A 23606-nucleotide genomic window follows, 5' to 3' on the forward strand; every position below is an offset into this window, starting at 1 on the left:
TCTCTGTCTCTCTCTCTGTCTCTCTCTCTGTCTCTCTCTCTGTCTCTCTCTGTCTGTCACTCTCTGTCTGTCTCTCTCTCTGTCTCTCTCTCTGTCTCTCTCTCTCTCTCTCTCTCTGTCTCTCTCTCTCTGTCTCTCTCTCTCTGTCTCTCTCTCTGTCTCTCTCTCTCTCTCACTCTCTTTGTCTCTCTCTCACTCTCTTTGTCTCTCTCTCACCCTCTTTGTCTCTCTCTCTGTCTCTCTCTCTGTCTCTCTCTCTGTCTCTCTCTCTGTCTCTCTCTCTGTCTCTCTCTGTCTGTCTCTCTCTCTCTGTCTCTCTCTGTCTGTCTCTCTCTCTCTCTCTCTGTAAATATAAATATATAGAGAGAGATAATTTAAGGGCTTTATTGGCATGGGAAACAAATGTTAACATTGCCAAAGCAAGTGAAATAGATAATAATCAAAAGTGAAATCAACAATAAAAATGAACAGTAAACATTACACTCACAGTAGTTCCAAAATAATAAAAGACATTACAAATGTCATATTATGAGCAAATAGTTCCCACTCTCTGTCTCTCACCCTCTCTCGCTCTCTGTCTCTCTCTCTCTCTCTCTCACCATTTCTCCCTCTCACACACACTCACACATCTTCCTCTCTACGACCACCCTCTGCTAGCCAATCAATATGCCTCATAAGGTTTAGGCGGATGATATGTGGGAATATAGCAGAGTGGAGACAGTACATAACAGAGCTGTGGAGAGAAGGACAGGGTATTTGTGCTGCTGGCTGTCACCATGGTAACTTTAATCTGCAGAGACATTCTTGGACATTTCCACAGCTGTTGTTGTTATAGAACACGTTGAATTGAATCCATTTTGGGTAACAGAGACATATACAACTAAATGTACAATGTGGATCCAGAGGATACCACTTGATAGTATTCATTTAAAAAAAAAAACACGCTTGTTTCCAAAGATTCCAATGTTGTGGAGAGATGTTACACAATGTTGTCAGGGATGCAGACTATAGCTATCTTCTAGCAACAGCTATAAGTTCTGGCCCTTTCCGCCAGACCTTCAGCTATCTGTGTAGGTGAATTCAGATACTGTAGCTCGCCTATTCAGTTCAGTCAGAATGTGATTTAACTGTGTTTTATCTATATATATTAACTGTGTAGGTGAATTCAGATACTGTAGCTAGCCTATTCTCCTAGATGGCTTTTTATCAGTTTCAATTAAAGGTCCAGTTCAGTCAAAAACATGATTTAACTGTGTTTTATCTATATCTCCACACTATGAGGAATAATTATGTGAAATGTTGAGAAGGATGAGGAGGGCCTTGTAGTGTAAGAGCTGTTTGTAAAGACCAGCTTAAATCTCTGCCTGTTTTTATGGAGTGTTGGCCTTCCGCGGTGACATCACCAGGCGGTAAATTATTAAGTAGACCAATGAGAAAGATAGTTCCCAACCTCTCTGCCAATAGCAGCTCATTTTCCATGTTCCCTTCCCCACTCAGACCACTCCCGGACAGTCCTAAAAAATATATTATTGCTTGAGATATTGCGTTTTGCCAAGAAGCTATTTGTGTTTCTTTTTGACCATTTTACCTGAAAACAATCACAGTAAGATACTTCATTATTACGCAGAAATGATTTGATATTGATGTAAAAAAAAACAGCTGCATTAGACCTTTAAACATGTTAATGACTTTATTTGTATTTATTCTGTTGAGCTTTGTTTATTCTGTACTCTGAATAATACACTAATAACAGAGAAACAGATTCAAGCCAGCTTGCTTTTAAAAAAAAAATGTTTTGCGTGTGTTTAGGTTCTACTTGAACATGATAGAGATAAATGAGCCTAGTGTAATATGCATAGTGACTGAGTCAGGCTGTGTAGACGAGAATAATGTTTTGCATAATGACTGAGTGAGGCTGTATAGAGGAGAAGAATGTTTTGCATAATGACTGAGTCAGGCTGTAAAGAGGAGGAGAATGTTTTGCATAATGACTGAGTCAGGCTGTATAGAGGAGGAGAATGTTTTGCATAATGACTGAGTGAGGCTGTATAGAGGAGGAGAATGTTTTGCATAATGACTGAGTCAGGCTGTAAAGAGGAGGAGAATGTTTTGCATAATGACTGAGTGAGGCTGTATAGAGGAGGAGAATGTTTTGCATAATGACTGAGTCAGGCTGTATAGAGGAGAAGAATGTTTTGCATAATGACTGAGTCAGGCTGTATAGAGGAGGAGAATGTTTTGCATAATGACTGAGTCAGGCTGTATAGAGGAGGAGAATGTTTTGCATAATGACTGAGTCAGGCTGTGTAGAGGAGGAGAATGTTTTGCATAATGACTGAGTCAGGCTGTATAGAGGAGGAGAATGTTTTGCATAATGACCGAGTCAGGCTGTAAAGAGGAGGAGAATGTTTTGCATAATGACTGAGTCAGGCTGTATAGAGGAGGAGAATGTTTTGCATAATGACTGAGTCAGGCTGTATAGAGGAGAAGAATGTTTTGCATAATGACTGAGTCAGGCTGTATAGAGGAGGAGAATGTTTTGCATAATGACTGAGTCAGGCTGTATAGAGGAGAAGAATGTTTTTGAACATTGTGTACAAATCATTCAGAAGTATCCACAGTTGAACAGCCTATTCCCTATATAGTGCATTACTTTAGACCAGAGCCATATTCCCTATATAGTGCACTACTTTTTGACACAGGACCCATAAAGCTCTGGTCAGAAGTAGAATACTACATAGAGAATAGGGTGCCATTTGTGCTGCAATCGTAGTGTGATAGTGAACTGAACTGGGCTCCATATTCATGTCCAGACAACTCCCCTGATACAGGTGATTAACTGAATTATGTCATAAGCCATCCGGTCCACAGGCTCCGCAAATAATATATGAAATATTTAAGAGGTATAAAATTAGGACGTTAGTCGTTGTTCTGCCGTCAATCAGGACGGCAGCCCAGCCCCATTGATATCACTCCCAACCCAGCCCTTGTGATATCACTCCCAGCCCTAGTGATATCACTCCCAGCCCCATTGATATCACTCCCAACCCAGCCCTAGTGATATCACTCCCAACCCAGCCCTAGTGATATCACTCCCAGCGCTAGTGATATCACTCCCAGCCCTAGTGATATCACTCCCAACCCTAGTGATATCACTCCCAACCCTAGTGATATCACTCCCAGCCCTAGTGATATCACTCCCAACCCAGTCCTTGTGATATCACTCCCAGCCCTAGTGATATCACTCCCAGCCCTAGTGATATCACTCCCAGCCCAGCCCTAGTGATATCACTCACAACCCAGCCCTAGTGATATCACTCCCAGCCCTAGTGATATCACTCCCAACCCAGTCCTTGTGATATCACTCCCAGACCTAGTGATATCACTCCCAGCCCAGCCCTAGTGATATCACTCCCAGCCCTAGTGATATCACCAGTGATATCTCCCCTGTCTCTCTATTCTGAACCAAAGGGTATTTTATTGTACATAAATTCTGTACCAGACCTAGCTGAACACTCGGCAGGGAAAGCCTCCATCTCCTGTACCCATCATAACACAGATGCACGCGCACAAGCAGGCACATACACACACACACACACACACATGGAAAACCGCTTCTTACTGACTCTCTGACTGACGTTTACAGACAAGCACCACTTAAACACATCTCCTTAGATCACGGCTCTGGACAAACGGCTCTGTACAAACGGCTCTGTACAAACGGCTCTGTACAAACGGCTCTGTACGAACGGCTCAATTTTAACAGCTCTATGCGAACGGCTCGATTTTAACGGTTCTATACATATGGCTCTATACGAATGGCTCTATACGAACGGCTCTATACGAACGGCTCTATATGAACGGCTCTATACTAACGTCTCTATACATATGGCTCTATACGAACGGCTCTATACGAACGGCTCTGTACAAACGGCTCTGTACAAACGGCTCTGTACAAACGGCTCTGTACAAACGGCTCTGTACGAATGGCTCTGTACGAACGGCTCAATTTTAACAGCTCTATGCGAACGGCTCGATTTTAACGGTTCTATACATATGGCTCTATACGAATGGCTCTATACGAACGGCTCTATACGAACGGCTCTATATGAACGGCTCTATACTAACGTCTCTATACATATGGCTCTATACGAACGGCTCTATACGAACGGCTCTATACGAACGGCTCTATACCCGACAGACAACAGCAAACTGAATCAATATCAGTGATCTGTTAGAAGAGGAGGGTGAGGAAGACAGAATCAAAGGCTTCATCCCTTTTCCCATGTACAGGACCTTCAGAAAGTATTCATACCCCTTGCCTTGTTTCAAAAGTTGTTCTGTTACAGGCAGAATTCAAAAGGATTAAATGTCCTTTATGTCTCACCCATCTACACACAATAGCCCGTAATGACCAAGTGAAAACAGGTTTTTAGAAAACTTTGCAAATGTATTGCAAAATGGAATACAGAAATATCTAATTTACATACAGTTGAAGTCGGAGGTTTACATACACCTTAGCCAAATACATTTAAAAAATCAGTTTTTCACAAGTCCTGACATTTAATCCTAGAGAAAATTCCCTGTCTTAGGTCAGTTAGGATCACCACTTTATTTTAAGAATGTGAAATGTTAGGATAATAGTAGAGAGAATTATTTATTTCAGCTTTTATTTCTTTAATCACATTCCCAGTGGGTCAGACGTTTACATACACTCAATTAGTATTTGGTAGCATTGCCTTTAAATTGTTTAACTTGGGTCAAACGTTTCGGGTAGCCTTCCACAAGCTTCCCACAATAAGTTGGGTGAATTTTGGCCCATTCCTCCTGACAGAGCTGTTGTAACTCAGTCAGATTAGTAGGCCTCCTTGCTCGCACACGCTTTTTCAGTTCTGCCCACAAATTTTCTATAGGATTGAGGTCAGGGCTTTGTGATGGCCACTCCAATACCTTGACTTTTTGTCCTTAAGCCATTTTGCCACAACTTTGGAAGTCTGCTTGGGGTCATTGTCCATTTGGAGACTCATTTGCGACCAAGCTTTAACTTCCTGACTGATGTCTTGAGATGTTGCTTCAATATATCCACATCATTTTCCTACCTCATGATGCCATCTATTTTGTGAAGTGCACCAGTCCCTCCTGCAGCAAAGCACCCCCACAACATGATGATGCTGCCACCCCCGTGCTTCACTGTTGGGATGGTGTTCTTCGGCTTGCAAGCCTCCCCCTTTTTCCTCCAAACACAACAATGGTCATTATGGCCAAACAGTTCTATTTTTCTTTGATCAGACCAGGGGACATTTCTCCATCGGCGATGTCGTACCCACAGCAACTATTAAAACATTCCCAAACCAGAAACCGTGGATTGATGGCAGCATTCGCTCGAAACTGAAAGCGCGAACCACTGCTTTTAACCAGGTGACCGGAAACATGACCGAATACAAACAGTGTAGCTATTCCCTCCGCAAGGCAATCAAACAAGCTAAGCGTCAGTATAGAGACAAAGTAGAGTCACAATTCAACGGCTCAGACACAAGAGGTATGTGGCAGGGTCTACAGTCAATCACGGATTACAAAAAGAAAACCGGCAGCACCTCAGGAGGCTGAAGAAATTCGGCTTGTCACCAAAACTACTCACAAACTTCTACAGATGCACAATCGAGAGCATCCTGTCGGGCTGTATCACCGCCTGGTACGGCAACTGCTCCGCCCACAACCGTAAGGCTCTCTAGAGGGTAGTGAAGTCTGCACAACGCATCACCGGGGGCAATCACCTGCCCTCCAGGACACCTACACCACCTGATGTCAAAGGAAGGCCATAAAGATCATCAAGGACAACAACCACCCGAGCCACTGCCTGTTCACCCCGCTATCATCCAGAAGGCGAGGTCAGTACAGGTGCATCAAAGCAGGGACCGAGAGACTAAAAAAACAGCTTCTATCTCAAGGCCATCAGACTGTTAAACAGCCGTCACTAACATTGAGTGGCTGCTGCCAACATACTGACTCAACTCCAGCCACTTTAATATTGGAAAAATTTATGTAAAAAATGTATCACTAGTCACTTTATATAATGCCACTTAATATAATGTTTACATACCCTACATTACTCATCTCATATATACAGTGGGGCAAAAAAGTATTTAGTCAGCCACCAATTGTGCAAGTTCTCCCACTTAAAAAGATGAGAGAGGCCTGTAGTTTTCATCATAGGTACACTTCAACTATGACAGACAAAATGAGAAAAAAAAATCCACAAAATCACATTGTAGGATTTTTAATGAATTTATTTGCAAACTTTTGTGGAAAATAAGTATTTGGTCAATAACACAAGTTTATCTCAATACTTTGTTATATACCCTTTGTTGGCAATGACAGAGGTCAAACGTTTTCTGTAAGTCTTCACAAGGTTTTCACACACTGTTGCTGGTATTTTGGCCCATTCCTCCATGCAGATCTCCTCTAGAGCAGTGATGTTTTGGGTACCTATGATGAAAATTACAGGCCTCTCTCATCTTTTTAAGTGGGAGAACTTGCACAATTGGTGGCTGACTAAATACTTTTTTGCCCCACTGTATATACTGTACTCGATACCATCTACTGCATCTTGCCTATGCCGTTCTGTACCATCACTCATTCATATATCTTTATGTACATATTATCCATCCCTTTACACTTGTGTGTATAAGGTAGTTGTTATGGAATTGTTAGGTTAGATTACTCGTTTGCTATTACTGATTGGCGGAACTAGAAGCACAAGCATTTCACTACACTCGCATTAACATCTACTAACCATGTGTATGTGACAAATAAAATTTGATTTGATTTTGTGCAGTTGCAAACCGTGGGTTGGCTTTTTTATGGCGGTTTTGGAGCAGTGGCTTCTTCCTTGCTGAGCGGCCTTTCAGGTTATGTCGATATAGGACTCGTGTTACTGTGGATCTAGATACTTTTGTACCTGTTTCCTCCAGCATCTTCACAAGGTCCTTTGCTGTTGTTCTGGGATTGATTTGCGCTTTTCGCAACAAAGTACGTTCATCTCTAGGAGACAGAACGCATCTCCTTCCTGAGCGGTATGACGGCTGTGTGGTCCCATGGTGTTTATACTTGCGTACTATTGTTTGTACAGATGAACGTGGTACCTTCAGGTGTTTGGAAATTGCTCCCAAGAATGAACCAGACTTGTGGAGGTCTATGATTTATTTTCTGAGATCTTGGCTGATTTCTTTTGATTTTCCCATGATGTCAAGCAAAGAGACACTGAGTTTGAAGGTAGGCCTTGAAATACATCCACAGGTACACCTCCAAATGACTCAAACGATGTCAATTAGCCTATCAGAAGATTCTAAAGCCATGACATCATTTTCTGGAATTTTCCAAGATGTTTAAAAGCACAGTCAACTTAACGTATGTAAACTTCTAACCCACTGGAATTGTGATACAGTGAATTATAAGTGAAATAATCTGTCTGTAAACAATTGTTGGAAAAATGACTTGTGTCATACACAAAGTAGATGTCTTAACCCACTTGCCAAAACTATAGTTTGTTAACAAGACATTGGTGGAGTGGTTGAAAAACGAGTTTTAATGACTCCAACCTAAGTGGATGTAAACTAGTTTTAATGACTCCAACCTAAGTGTATGTAAACTAGTTTTAATGACTCCAACCTAAGTGTATGTAAACTAGTTTTAATGACTCCAACCTAAGTGTATGTAAACTAGTTTTAATGACTCCAACCTAAGTGTATGTAAACTAGTTTTAATGACTCCAACCTAAGTGTATGTAAACTAGTTTTAATGACTCCAACCTAAGTGTATGTAAACTAGTTTTAATGACTCCAACCTAAGTGGATGTAAACTAGTTTTAATGACTCCAACCTAAGTGTATGTAAACTAGTTTTATGACTCCAACCTAAGTGGATGTAAACTAGTTTTAATGACTCCAACCTAAGTGTATGTAAACTAGTTTTAATGACTCCAACCTAAGTGTATGTAAACTAGTTTTAATGACTCCAACCTAAGTGGATGTAAACTAGTTTTAATGACTCCAACCTAAGTGTATGTAAACTAGTTTTAATGACTCCAACCTAAGTGGATGTAAACTAGTTTTAATGACTCCAACCTAAGTGTATGTAAACTAGTTTTAATGACTCCAACCTAAGTGTATGTAAACTAGTTTTAATGACTCCAACCTAAGTGGATGTAAACTAGTTTTAATGACTCCAACCTAAGTGTATGTAAACTAGTTTTAATGACTCCAACCTAAGTGGATGTAAACTATTTTTAATGACTCCAACCTAAGTGTATGTAAACTAGTTTTAATGACTCCAACCTAAGTGTTTGTAAACTAGTTTTAATGACTCCAACCTAAGTGGATGTAAACTAGTTTTAATGACTCCAACCTAAGTGTATGTAAACTAGTTTTAATGACTCCAACCTAAGTGGATGTAAACTAGTTTTAATGACTCCAACCTAAGTGGATGTAAACTAGTTTTAATGACTCCAACCTAAGTGTTTGTAAACTAGTTTTAATGACTCCAACCTAAGTGGATGTAAACTAGTTTTAATGACTCCAACCTAAGTGTATGTAAACTAGTTTTAATGACTCCAACCTAAGTGGATGTAAACTAGTTTTAATGACTCCAACCTAAGTGTATGTAAACTAGTTTTAATGACTCCAACCTAAGTGTTTGTAAACTAGTTTTAATGACTCCAACCTAAGTGTATGTAAACTAGTTTTAATGACTCCAACCTAAGTGGATGTAAACTAGTTTTAATGACTCCAACCTAAGTGGATGTAAACTAGTTTTAATGACTCCAACCTAAGTGTATGTAAACTAGTTTTAATGACTCCAACCTAAGTGTATGTAAACTAGTTTTAATGACTCCAACCTAAGTGGATGTAAACTAGTTTTAATGACTCCAACCTAAGTGGATGTAAACTAGTTTTAATGACTCCAACCTAAGTGTATGTAAACTAGTTTTAATGACTCCAACCTAAGTGGATGTAAACTAGTTTTAATGACTCCAACCTAAGTGGATGTAAACTAGTTTTAATGACTCCAACCTAAGTGTATGTAAACTAGTTTTAATGACTCCAACCTAAGTGTATGTAAACTAGTTTTAATGACTCCAACCTAAGTGGATGTAAACTAGTTTTAATGACTCCAACCTAAGTGGATGTAAACTAGTTTTAATGACTCCAACCTAAGTGTATGTAAACTAGTTTTAATGACTCCAACCTAAGTGTATGTAAACTAGTTTTAATGACTCCAACCTAAGTGGATGTAAACTTCAGAATTCAACTGTTCGTATTCAGATCCCTGAGTCAATACTTTGTAGAAGCACATTTGGCAACGATTACAGCTGTGAGGCTTTCTGGGTAAGTATCTAAGAGCTTTCCACACCAGGATTGTAGAACATTTGCTCGTTATACTTTTCCACATTCTTCAATCTCTGTCAAATTGGCTGTTGATCGTTGTTAGAGAACCATTTTCAGTTCTTGCCATAGATTTTTGTCTTTGTTGTTGAATCTGTGTTTGAAATTCACTGCACAATTGTGGGAGCTTACAGATAATTGTATGTGTAGGGTACAGATATGAGGTAGTCATTTAAAAAATCATGTTAAACACAATTATTGCAACTTATTATGTGACTTGTTTAAGCACATTATTAATTGCTGAACTTGTTTAAGCCTGTCATAACAAAGGGAGGTAAATACTTATGGACTCAAGACATTTCAGCTTTTCATTTTTTTTAAAAATGTGGAATAAGTCAAGGGGTATGAATACTTTCTGTCGTCACTGTTGGTATTACAGACTGGGTGTGTAGTCCCCTGTTTTGACCAGGGCCCACAGGGCTCTCTGTAGGTGAATAGGGAATACTCTGGCCCACAGGGCTCTCTGTAGGTGAATAGGGAATACTCTGGCCCACAGGGCTCTCTGTAGGTGAATAGGGAATACTCTGGCCCACAGGGCTCTCTGTAGGTCAATAGGGAATACTCTGGCCCACAGGGCTCTCTGTAGGTGAATTGGGAATACTCTGGCCCACAGGGCTCTCTGTAGGTCAATAGGGAATACTCTGGCCCACAGGGCTCTCTGTAGGTCAATAGGGAATACTCTGGCCCACAGGGCTCTCTGTAGGTGAATAGGGAATACTCTGGCCCACAGGGTTCTCTGTAGGTCAATAGGGAATACTCTGGCCCACAGGGCTCTCTGTAGGTCAATAGGGAATACTCTGGCCCACAGGGCTCTCTGTAAGGCAATAGGGAATACTCTGGCCCACAGGGCTCTCTGTAGGTCAATAGGGAATACTCTGGCCCACAGGGCTCTCTTTAGGTCAATAGGGAATACTCTGGCCCACAGGGCTCTCTGTAGGTCAATAGGGAATACTCTGGCCCACAGGGCTCTCTGTAGGTCAATAGGGAATACTCTGGCCCACAGGGCTCTCTGTAGGTCAATAGGGAATACTCTGGCCCACAGGGCTCTCTGTAGGTGAATTGGGAATACTCTGTATTCACACAGAAGCTGTCTACCAGGCCTTATGAGCCCCATTCATTTAAATCCCTTTCGGTGTGGAATCAAACGCTCTTGTGTCTTTGGGGAAATTAGCATTTAAATGACTTCTGGACAAGAGCTTTTCCTCGTTATGCCGGCTTCCTCAACTGGAGCAAAACCAGGCTTTTTCCTCTCTGTTTACATCTGAGCTGCCGCCAAACCCCCCCCCCCCCCGAGTGTGTATGTTTGCCAGCGTGTGTGTGTGTGTGTGTGTGTGTGTGTGTGTGTGTGTGTGTGTGTGTGTGTGTGTGTGTGTGTGTGTGTGTGTGTGTGTGTGTGTGTGTGTGTGTGTGTGTGTGTGTGCGTGTGTGCGTGCACTGGAGGAATACTTTTGGAGGATGTTTTCGTTCCTCGAGTACCCTTGAACCACTGATGACCTTTTAGTACTGAGTGGGGACCGTTGGGGAACTCGGAGAGCAGCTTGTTTGGACTGTTGCACGAGAACAGCCTCTGACACTCGGGCAGAGTAAGGAGGTGCTTCTAATAGCTCTGTGAACATGTTTATATTGCAAACCTTATAAAAACCTACTTTTTTTTGTGGGGAAATGCTGAAAGAAGATAATTATATGAAATTAAAAAAGTCCTCAAGCTCTTTATGACTTATAATGGACCGTTTCTATGCATCTCATCCTCTCTAACCACGTGTAACATGTCAACTTCCCTACACAGATGAAGATATCTGCATCCCAAACGGAGCCCTATTCCCTATATAGTAGACTACATTATGTCCTTCTCTCTCTCTCTGTTACAGATGCTAACACATTGTCTCTCTCCCTCTCTCCTGCCTCTCTCCTGCCTCTCTCTCCTGCCTCTCTCTCTCTCTGTGTCTCTCTCTCCCTCTCTCTGTGTCTCTCTCTCTCTCTCTCTCTCTCTCTCTCTCTCTCTCTCTTCTCTCCTCTTGTAGTTGGCAAGACGTCTCTGATCACGAGGTTCATGTATGACAGCTTTGACAACACCTATCAGGTAGGTATCGGAGGCATCACACTACTGCTCCACCGTCAAGCAGTCACTGACTCGCTACATTTAGTCTCTGTCACTCCATCAATCACAGTGAGCAGACAGAGTACCTTCCCATCCACCCCTGAGATGTTCAAATGGGTTTCCTGCATCACCTGATGTGCAATAACCACCCGGTTCTGTTGGATTGTGGTCTCATTACGTGGTGACACGGTTCTGTTTGATTGTGGTCTCATTACGTGGTGACACGGTTCTGTTTGATTGTGGTCTCATTACGTGGTGACACGGTTCTGTTTGATTGTGGTCTCATTACGCGGTGACACGGTTCTGTTTGATTGTGGTCTCATTATGCGGTGACCTGGTTCTGTTTGATTGTGGTCTCATTACGTGGTGACCTGGTTCTGTTTGATTGTGGTCTCATTACGTGGTGACCTGGTTCTGTTTGATTGTGGTCTCATTACCTGGTGACACGGTTCTGTTTGATTGTGGTCTCATTACGTGGTGACCTGGTTCTGTTTGATTGTGGTCTCATTACGTGGTGACCTGGTTCTGTTGGATTGTGGTCTCATTACGAGGTGACCTGGTTCTGTTGGATTGTGGTCTCATTACGAGGTGACCTGGTTCTGTTTGATTGTGGTCTCATTACGAGGTGACCTGGTTCTGTTGGATTGTGGTCTCATTACGCGGTGACCTGGTTCTGTTGGATTGTGGTCTCATTACGTGGTGACCTGGTTCTGTTGGATTGTGGTCTCATTACCTGGTGACACGGTTCTGTTTGATTGTGGTCTCATTACCTGGTGACCTGGTTCTGTTTGATTGTGGTCTCATTACCTGGTGACACGGTTCTGTTGGATTGTGGTCTCATTACGTGGTGACCTGGTTCTGGTGGATTGTGGTCTCATTACCTGGTGACCTGGTTCTGTTTGATTGTGGTCTCATTACGAGGTGACCTGGTTCTGTTTGACTTGTGGTCTCATTACGTGGTGACCTGGTTCTGTTGGATTGTGGTCTCATTACGCGGTGACACGGTTCTGTTGGATTGTGGTCTCATTACCTGGTGACCTGGTTCTGGTGGATTGTGGTCTCATTACCTGGTGACCTGGTTCTGTTTGATTGTGGTCTCATTACGTGGTGACCTGGTTCTGGTGGATTGTGGTCTCATTACGTGGTGACCTGGTTCTGTTGGATTTTGGTCTCATTACGCGGTGACCTGGTTCTGTTTGACTTGTGGTCTCATTACGTGGTGACCTGGTTCTGTTGGATTGTGGTCTCATTACGTGGTGACCTGGTTCTGTTTGACTTGTGGTCTCATTACGTGGTGACCTGGTTCTGTTGGATTGTGGTCTCATTACGTGGTGACCTGGTTCTGTTTGACTTGTGGTCTCATTACGTGGTGACCTGGTTCTGGTGGATTGTGGTCTCATTACGCGGTGACCTGGTTCTGTTTGATTGTGGTCTCATTACGTGGTGACCTGGTTCTGTTGGATTGTGGTCTCATTACCTGGTGACCTGGTTCTGTTGGATTGTGGTCTCATTACCTGGTGACCTGGTTCTGTTTGATTGTGGTCTCATTACGAGGTGACCTGGTTCTGTTGGATTGTGGTCTCATTACGTGGTGACCTGGTTCTGTTGGATTGTGGTCTCATTACGTGGTGACCTGGTTCTGTTGGATTGTGGTCTCATTACGTGGTGACCTGGTTCTGTTTGATTGTGGTCTCATTACGAGGTGACCTGGTTCTGTTGGATTGTGGTCTCATTACGTGGTGACCTGGTTCTGTTTGATTGTGGTCTCATTACCTGGTGACACGGTTCTGTTGGATTGTGGTCTCATTACGTGGTGACCTGGTTCTGTTGGATTGTGGTCTCATTACGAGGTGACCTGGTTCTGTTGGATTGTGGTCTCATTACACGGTGACCTGGTTCTGTTGGATTGTGGTCTCATTACGTGGTGACCTGGTTCTGTTGGATTGTGGTCTCATTACGTGGTGACACGGTTCTGTTGGATTGTGGTCTCATTACGTGGTGACCTGGTTCTGGTGGATTGTGGTCTCATTACGTGGTGACCTGGTTCTGTTTGATTGTGGTCTCATTACGTGGTGACCTGGTTCTGTTGGATTGTGGTCTCATTACGCGGTGACCTGGTTCTGTTGGATTGTGGTCTCATTACCTGGTGACCTGGTTCTGTTGGATTGTGGTCTCATTACCTGGTGACCTGGTTCTGTTGGATTGTGGTCTCATTACGAGGTGACCTGGTTCTGTTTGATTGTGGTCTCATTACGAGGTGACCTGGTTCTGTTGGATTGTGGTCTCATTACGCGGTGACCTGGTTCTGTTGGATTGTGGTCTCATTACGAGGTGACCTGGTTCTGTTTGATTGTGGTCTCATTACGAGGTGACCTGGTTCTGTTTGATTGTGGTCTCATTACGTGGTGACCTGGTTCTGTTTGACTTGTGGTCTCATTACGCGGTGACCTGGTTCTGTTGGATTGTGGTCTCATTACCTGGTGACACGGTTCTGTTGGATTGTGGTCTCATTACGTGGTGACCTGGTTCTGGTGGATTGTGGTCTCATTACGTGGTGACCTGGTTCTGTTGGATTGTGGTCTCATTACGTGGTGACCTGGTTCTGTTGGATTGTGGTCTCATTACGTGGTGACCTGGTTCTGTTGGATTGTGGTCTCATTACGTGGTGACCTGGTTCTGTTTGATTGTGGTCTCATTACGCGGTGACCTGGTTCTGGTGGATTGTGGTCTCATTACGTGGTGACCTGGTTCTGTTGGATTGTGGTCTCATTACGTGGTGACCTGGTTCTGTTTGATTGTGGTCTCATTACGCGGTGACCTGGTTCTGGTGGATTGTGGTCTCATTACGTGGTGACCTGGTTCTGTTGGATTGTGGTCTCATTACGTGGTGACCTGGTTTTGTTGGATTGTGGTCTCATTACCTGGTGACCTGGTTCTGTTGGATTGTGGTCTCATTACGCGGTGACCTGGTTCTGTTGGATTGTGGTCTCATTACGCGGTGACCTGGTTCTGTTGGATTTTGGTCTCATTACGTGGTGACCTGGTTCTGGTGGATTGTGGTCTCATTACGTGGTGACCTGGTTCTGTTGGATTGTGGTCTCTTTACGTGGTGACCTGGTTCTGTTTGATTGTGGTCTCATTACCTGGTGACACGGTTCTGTTGGATTGTGGTCTCATTACGTGGTGACCTGGTTCTGTTGGATTGTGGTCTCATTACGAGGTGACCTGGTTCTGTTGGATTGTGGTCTCATTACACGGTGACCTGGTTCTGTTGGATTGTGGTCTCATTACGTGGTGACCTGGTTCTGTTGGATTGTGGTCTCATTACGTGGTGACACGGTTCTGTTGGATTGTGGTCTCATTACGTGGTGACCTGGTTCTGGTGGATTGTGGTCTCATTACGTGGTGACCTGGTTCTGTTTGATTGTGGTCTCATTACGTGGTGACCTGGTTCTGTTGGATTGTGGTCTCATTACGTGGTGACCTGGTTCTGTTGGATTGTGGTCTCATTACGTGGTGACACGGTTCTGTTGGATTGTGGTCTCATTACCTGGTGACCTGGTTCTGGTGGATTGTGGTCTCATTACCTGGTGACCTGGTTCTGTTTGATTGTGGTCTCATTACGTGGTGACCTGGTTCTGGTGGATTGTGGTCTCATTACGTGGTGACCTGGTTCTGTTGGATTTTGGTCTCATTACGCGGTGACCTGGTTCTGTTTGACTTGTGGTCTCATTACGTGGTGACCTGGTTCTGTTGGATTGTGGTCTCATTACGTGGTGACCTGGTTCTGTTTGACTTGTGGTCTCATTACGTGGTGACCTGGTTCTGTTGGATTGTGGTCTCATTACGTGGTGACCTGGTTCTGTTTGACTTGTGGTCTCATTACGTGGTGACCTGGTTCTGGTGGATTGTGGTCTCATTACGCGGTGACCTGGTTCTGTTTGATTGTGGTCTCATTACGTGGTGACCTGGTTCTGTTGGATTGTGGTCTCATTACCTGGTGACCTGGTTCTGTTGGATTGTGGTCTCATTACCTGGTGACCTGGTTCTGTTTGATTGTGGTCTCATTACGAGGTGACCTGGTTCTGTTGGATTGTGGTCTCATTACGTGGTGACCTGGTTCTGTTGGATTGTGGTCTCATTACGTGGTGACCTGGTTCTGTTGGATTGTGGTCTCATTACGTGGTGACCTGGTTCTGTTTGATTGTGGTCTCATTACGAGGTGACCTGGTTCTGTTGGATTGTGGTCTCATTACGTGGTGACCTGGTTCTGTTTGATTGTGGTCTCATTACCTGGTGACACGGTTCTGTTGGATTGTGGTCTCATTACGTGGTGACCTGGTTCTGTTGGATTGTGGTCTCATTACGAGGTGACCTGGTTCTGTTGGATTGTGGTCTCATTACACGGTGACCTGGTTCTGTTGGATTGTGGTCTCATTACGTGGTGACCTGGTTCTGTTGGATTGTGGTCTCATTACGTGGTGACACGGTTCTGTTGGATTGTGGTCTCATTACGTGGTGACCTGGTTCTGGTGGATTGTGGTCTCATTACGTGGTGACCTGGTTCTGTTTGATTGTGGTCTCATTACGTGGTGACCTGGTTCTGTTGGATTGTGGTCTCATTACGCGGTGACCTGGTTCTGTTGGATTGTGGTCTCATTACCTGGTGACCTGGTTCTGTTGGATTGTGGTCTCATTACCTGGTGACCTGGTTCTGTTGGATTGTGGTCTCATTACGAGGTGACCTGGTTCTGTTTGATTGTGGTCTCATTACGAGGTGACCTGGTTCTGTTGGATTGTGGTCTCATTACGCGGTGACCTGGTTCTGTTGGATTGTGGTCTCATTACGAGGTGACCTGGTTCTGTTTGATTGTGGTCTCATTACGAGGTGACCTGGTTCTGTTTGATTGTGGTCTCATTACGTGGTGACCTGGTTCTGTTTGACTTGTGGTCTCATTACGCGGTGACCTGGTTCTGTTGGATTGTGGTCTCATTACCTGGTGACACGGTTCTGTTGGATTGTGGTCTCATTACGTGGTGACCTGGTTCTGGTGGATTGTGGTCTCATTACGTGGTGACCTGGTTCTGTTGGATTGTGGTCTCATTACGTGGTGACCTGGTTCTGTTGGATTGTGGTCTCATTACGTGGTGACCTGGTTCTGTTGGATTGTGGTCTCATTACGTGGTGACCTGGTTCTGTTTGATTGTGGTCTCATTACGCGGTGACCTGGTTCTGGTGGATTGTGGTCTCATTACGTGGTGACCTGGTTCTGTTGGATTGTGGTCTCATTACGTGGTGACCTGGTTCTGTTTGATTGTGGTCTCATTACGCGGTGACCTGGTTCTGGTGGATTGTGGTCTCATTACGTGGTGACCTGGTTCTGTTGGATTGTGGTCTCATTACGTGGTGACCTGGTTTTGTTGGATTGTGGTCTCATTACCTGGTGACCTGGTTCTGTTGGATTGTGGTCTCATTACGCGGTGACCTGGTTCTGTTGGATTGTGGTCTCATTACGCGGTGACCTGGTTCTGTTGGATTTTGGTCTCATTACGTGGTGACCTGGTTCTGGTGGATTGTGGTCTCATTACGTGGTGACCTGGTTCTGTTGGATTGTGGTCTCATTACGTGGTGACCTGGTTCTGTTGGATTGTGGTCTCATTACGAGGTGACCTGGTTCTGTTTGATTGTGGTCTCATTACGAGGTGACCTGGTTCTGTTTGATTGTGGTCTCATTACGTGGTGACCTGGTTCTGTTTGACTTGTGGTCTCATTACGCGGTGACCTGGTTCTGTTGGATTGTGGTCTCATTACCTGGTGACACGGTTCTGTTGGATTGTGGTCTCATTACGTGGTGACCTGGTTCTGGTGGATTGTGGTCTCATTACGTGGTGACCTGGTTCTGTTGGATTGTGGTCTCATTACGTGGTGACCTGGTTCTGTTGGATTGTGGTCTCATTACGTGGTGACCTGGTTCTGTTGGATTGTGGTCTCATTACGTGGTGACCTGGTTCTGTTTGATTGTGGTCTCATTACGTGGTGACCTGGTTCTGTTTGATTGTGGTCTCATTACGCGGTGACCTGGTTCTGGTGGATTGTGGTCTCATTACGTGGTGACCTGGTTCTGTTGGATTGTGGTCTCATTACGTGGTGACCTGGTTTTGTTGGATTGTGGTCTCATTACCTGGTGACCTGGTTCTGTTGGATTGTGGTCTCATTACGCGGTGACCTGGTTCTGTTGGATTGTGGTCTCATTACGCGGTGACCTGGTTCTGTTGGATTTTGGTCTCATTACGTGGTGACCTGGTTCTGGTGGATTGTGGTCTCATTACGTGGTGACCTGGTTCTGTTGGATTGTGGTCTCATTACGTGGTGACCTGGTTCTGTTTGATTGTGGTCTCATTACCTGGTGACACGGTTCTGTTGGATTGTGGTCTCATTACGTGGTGACCTGGTTCTGTTGGATTGTGGTCTCATTACGAGGTGACCTGGTTCTGTTGGATTGTGGTCTCATTACACGGTGACCTGGTTCTGTTGGATTGTGGTCTCATTACGTGGTGACCTGGTTCTGTTGGATTGTGGTCTCATTACGTGGTGACACGGTTCTGTTGGATTGTGGTCTCATTACGTGGTGACCTGGTTCTGGTGGATTGTGGTCTCATTACGTGGTGACCTGGTTCTGTTTGATTGTGGTCTCATTACGTGGTGACCTGGTTCTGTTGGATTGTGGTCTCATTACGCGGTGACCTGGTTCTGTTGGATTGTGGTCTCATTACCTGGTGACCTGGTTCTGTTGGATTGTGGTCTCATTACCTGGTGACCTGGTTCTGTTGGATTGTGGTCTCATTACGAGGTGACCTGGTTCTGTTTGATTGTGGTCTCATTACGAGGTGACCTGGTTCTGTTTGGATTGTGGTCTCATTACGCGGTGACCTGGTTCTGTTGGATTGTGGTCTCATTACGAGGTGACCTGGTTCTGTTTGATTGTGGTCTCATTACGAGGTGACCTGGTTCTGGTGGATTGTGGTCTCATTACGTGGTGACCTGGTTCTGTTGGATTGTGGTCTCATTACGTGGTGACCTGGTTCTGTTGGATTGTGGTCTCATTACGTGGTGACCTGGTTCTGTTGGATTGTGGTCTCATTACGTGGTGACCTGGTTCTGTTTGATTGTGGTCTCATTACGCGGTGACCTGGTTCTGGTGGATTGTGGTCTCATTACGTGGTGACCTGGTTCTGTTGGATTGTGGTCTCATTACGTGGTGACCTGGTTCTGTTTGATTGTGGTCTCATTACGCGGTGACCTGGTTCTGGTGGATTGTGGTCTCATTACGTGGTGACCTGGTTCTGTTGGATTGTGGTCTCATTACGTGGTGACCTGGTTTTGTTGGATTGTGGTATCATTACCTGGTGACCTGGTTCTGTTGGATTGTGGTCTCATTACGCGGTGACCTGGTTCTGTTGGATTGTGGTCTCATTACGCGGTGACCTGGTTCTGTTGGATTTTGGTCTCATTACGTGGTGACCTGGTTCTGGTGGATTGTGGTCTCATTACGTGGTGACCTGGTTCTGTTGGATTGTGGTCTCTTTACGTGGTGACCTGGTTCTGTTTGATTGTGGTCTCATTACCTGGTGACACGGTTCTGTTGGATTGTGGTCTCATTACGTGGTGACCTGGTTCTGTTGGATTGTGGTCTCATTACGAGGTGACCTGGTTCTGTTGGATTGTGGTCTCATTACACGGTGACCTGGTTCTGTTGGATTGTGGTCTCATTACGTGGTGACCTGGTTCTGTTGGATTGTGGTCTCATTACGTGGTGACACGGTTCTGTTGGATTGTGGTCTCATTACGTGGTGACCTGGTTCTGGTGGATTGTGGTCTCATTACGTGGTGACCTGGTTCTGTTTGATTGTGGTCTCATTACGTGGTGACCTGGTTCTGTTGGATTGTGGTCTCATTACGCGGTGACCTGGTTCTGTTGGATTGTGGTCTCATTACCTGGTGACCTGGTTCTGTTGGATTGTGGTCTCATTACCTGGTGACCTGGTTCTGTTGGATTGTGGTCTCATTACGAGGTGACCTGGTTCTGTTTGATTGTGGTCTCATTACGAGGTGACCTGGTTCTGTTGGATTGTGGTCTCATTACGCGGTGACCTGGTTCTGTTGGATTGTGGTCTCATTACGAGGTGACCTGGTTCTGTTTGATTGTGGTCTCATTACGAGGTGACCTGGTTCTGTTTGATTGTGGTCTCATTACGTGGTGACCTGGTTCTGTTTGACTTGTGGTCTCATTACGCGGTGACCTGGTTCTGTTGGATTGTGGTCTCATTACCTGGTGACACGGTTCTGTTGGATTGTGGTCTCATTACGTGGTGACCTGGTTCTGGTGGATTGTGGTCTCATTACGTGGTGACCTGGTTCTGTTGGATTGTGGTCTCATTACGTGGTGACCTGGTTCTGTTGGATTGTGGTCTCATTACGTGGTGACCTGGTTCTGTTGGATTGTGGTCTCATTACGTGGTGACCTGGTTCTGTTTGATTGTGGTCTCATTACGCGGTGACCTGGTTCTGGTGGATTGTGGTCTCATTACGTGGTGACCTGGTTCTGTTGGATTGTGGTCTCATTACGTGGTGACCTGGTTCTGTTTGATTGTGGTCTCATTACGCGGTGACCTGGTTCTGGTGGATTGTGGTCTCATTACGAGGTGACCTGGTTCTGATGGATTGTGGTCTCATTACGTGGTGACCTGGTTTTGTTGGATTGTGGTCTCATTACCTGGTGACCTGGTTCTGTTGGATTGTGGTCTCATTACGCGGTGACCTGGTTCTGTTGGATTGTGGTCTCATTACGCGGTGACCTGGTTCTGTTGGATTTTGGTCTCATTACGTGGTGACCTGGTTCTGGTGGATTGTGGTCTCATTACGTGGTGACCTGGTTCTGTTGGATTGTGGTCTCATTACGTGGTGACCTGGTTCTGTTGGATTGTGGTCTCATTACCTGGTGACCTGGTTCTGTTTGATTGTGGTCTCATTACGTGGTGACCTGGTTCTGTTGGATTGTGGTCTCATTACGCGGTGACACGGTTCTGTTGGATTGTGGTCTCATTACGCGGTGACACGGTTCTGTTTGATTGTGGTCTCATTATGCGGTGACCTGGTTCTGTTTGATTGTGGTCTCATTACGCGGTGACACGGTTCTGTTTGATTGTGGTCTCATTACGCGGTGACACGGTTCTGTTTGATTGTGGTCTCATTACGCGGTGACACGGTTCTGTTTGATTGTGGTCTCATTATGCGGTGACCTGGTTCTGTTTGATTGTGGTCTCATTACGCGGTGACACGGTTCTGTTTGACTTGTGGTCTCATTACGCGGTGACACGGTTCTGTTTGATTGTGGTCTCATTACGCGGTGACATGGTTCTGTTTGACTTGTGGTCTCATTACGCGGTGACACGGTTCTGTTTGATTGTGGTCTCATTACGCGGTGACACGGTTCTGTTTGACTTGTGGTCTCATTACGCGGTGACACGGTTCTGTTTGATTGTGGTCTCATTACCTGGTGACACGGTTCTGTTTGATTGTGGTCTCATTACGTGGTGACCTGGTTCTGTTGGATTGTGGTCTCATTACGTGGTGACCTGGTTCTGTTGGATTGTGGTCTCATTACGCGGTGACATGGTTCTGTTGGATTGTGGTCTCATTACGCGGTGACCTGGTTCTGTTGGATTGTGGTCTCATTACGCGGTGACACGGTTCTGTTTGATTGTGGTCTCATTACGTGGTGACCTGGTTCTGTTGGATTGTGGTCTCATTACGCGGTGACCTGGTTCTGTTTGATTGTGGTCTCATTACGCGGTGACCTGGTTCTGTTGGATTGTGGTCTCATTACGTGGTGACCTGGTTCTGTTTGATTGTGGTCTCATTACCTGGTGACCTGGTTCTGTTGGATTGTGGTCTCATTACGTGGTGACCTGGTTCTGTTGGATTGTGGTCTCATTACGTGGTGACACGGTTCTGTTTGACTTGTGGTCTCATTACGCGGTGACCTGGTTCTGTTGGATTGTGGTCTCATTACGTGGTGACCTGGTTCTGTTGGATTGTGGTCTCATTACGTGGTGACCTGGTTCTGTTTGATTGTGGTCTCATTACGCGGTGACCTGGTTCTGTTGGATTGTGGTCTCATTACGTGGTGACCTGGTTCTGTTTGATTGTGGTCTCATTACGCGGTGACCTGGTTCTGTTTGACTTGTGGTCTCATAACTAGAGGTCGGCCGATACCGATTATTGGAGGACCAAAAAAGTCAATACCGATTATAAATAATGAAACATTTTCAATGTGGTTTAAACAATGCAAAAACAAAGTGTTGGAGAAGAAAGTAAAAGTGCAATATGTGCCATGTAAGAAAGCTAACGTTTCAGTTCCTTGCTCAGAACATGAGAACATCTGAAAGCTGGTGGTTCCTTTTAACATGAGTCTTCAATATTCCCATCTAAGAAATTTTAGGTTGTAGTTATTATAGGCAAAACGTACTAAAGTGCTGTTTGATTGAATGTTTACGCGCCTGCTTCTGCCTACCACCGCTCAGTCAGATACTTAGATACTTGTATGCTCAGTCAGATTATAAGCAACGCAGGACACGCTAGATAATATCTAGTAATATCAGCAACCATGTGTAGTTAACTAGTGATTATGATTGATTGTTTTTTATAAGGTAAGTTTAATGCTAGCTAGCAATTTACCTTGGCTTACTGCATTCGCGTAACAGGCAGTCAGTCTCTTGTGGAGTGCAACGAGAGAGAGGCAGGTTGTTATTGCGTTGGACTAGTTAACTGTAAGGTTGCAAGATTGGATCCCCCGAGCTGACAAGGTGAAAATCTGTCGTTCTGCCCCTGAACAAGGCAGTTAACCCACTGTTCCTAGGCCGTCATTGAAAATAAGAATGTGTTCTTAACTGACTTGCCTAGTTAAATAAAGATTAAATAAATCAATCGGCAAAATCGGTGTCCAAAAATACCGATTTCCGATTGTTTTGAAAACTTGAAATCGGCCCTAATTAATCGGCCATTCCGATTAATCGGTCGACCTCTACTCATAATGTGGTGACACACGCTGCTCTGTTCTGGAAGCATTTCAGGTTATCATTTGGAGTTACTGAAGTGTAGGTGGATCATCCTTCTCTGTGTCTGCCATGTGCAAAGCATACACGTGTTTTTATTCATGCATGTGTTACCTGTTCATACCGGTTCAGTTGAGCCTCCGTGTGCCCTGGTTCTGCCGTTGGGGCTTTAGCTGACATGGTGTTCAAAGAAGACACCTCTGAAACGTTGACAGGCCTAGGAAGATTCCTACCACTGTTCTCTCCCTACTCCTCTCATCCTCTTCTCCTCCCCCACCTCATCCTCTTCTCCTTCTCCACCACCTCATCCCCTTCTCCTCCCCCACCTCATCCCCTTCTCCTCCCCCACCTCATCCTCTTCTCCTCCTCCCCCACCTCATCCTCTTCTCCTCCCCCACCTCATCCTCTCCTCCCCCACCTCATCAACTCCTCCCCATCTTCTCCTCTCATCTTATCTCTCCCCTCCTCTCCATCTTCTCCTCTCCCCTCCTCTCCATCTTCTCCTCTCCTCTCCTCTCCTCTCCTCTCCTCTCCTCTCCTCTCCTCTCCTCTCCTCTCCTCGCCTCCCCACCTTCCCCTCTCCTCTCCTCTCCTCCCCCACCTCATCTTCTTCTCCTCCTCCTCCCCCACCTCATCCTCTTCTCCTTCTCCACCACCTCATCCCCTTCTCCTCCCCCACCTCATCCCCTTCTTCTCCCCCACCTCATCCCCTTCTCCTCCCCCACCTCATCCTCTTCTCCTCCCCCACCTCATCTTCTTCTCCTCCCCCCCACCTCATCCTCTTCTCCTCCCCAACCTCATCCTCTTCTCCTCCCCAACCTCATCCTCTTCTCCTCCCCAACCTCATCCTCTTCTCCTCCCCCACCTCATCCTCTTCTCCTCCCCCACCTCATCCTCTTCTCCTTCTCCACCACCTCATCCCCTTCTCCTCCCCCACCTCATCCCCTTCTCCTC

At 45.1% G+C, this 23606-nt stretch overlaps 1 protein-coding gene across 1 annotated transcript in view; it reads left to right on the forward strand.

Annotated features, from left to right (window-relative positions):
- LOC139409581 (ras-related protein Rab-6B) overlaps positions 1 to 23606 on the forward strand; it is a 159861-nt gene that overhangs the window by 32160 nt on the left and 104095 nt on the right. The window contains exon 2 of the mRNA XM_071154949.1: positions 11461 to 11519. Coding sequence (XP_071011050.1) covers positions 11461 to 11519 — 59 coding nt within the window. The remainder of the gene's footprint in view (positions 1 to 11460; positions 11520 to 23606) is intronic.

Source organism: Oncorhynchus clarkii, chromosome 5 (assembly GCF_045791955.1).
Source record: "Oncorhynchus clarkii lewisi isolate Uvic-CL-2024 chromosome 5, UVic_Ocla_1.0, whole genome shotgun sequence".
Classification (NCBI taxonomy): Eukaryota; Metazoa; Chordata; class Actinopteri; order Salmoniformes; family Salmonidae; genus Oncorhynchus; species Oncorhynchus clarkii.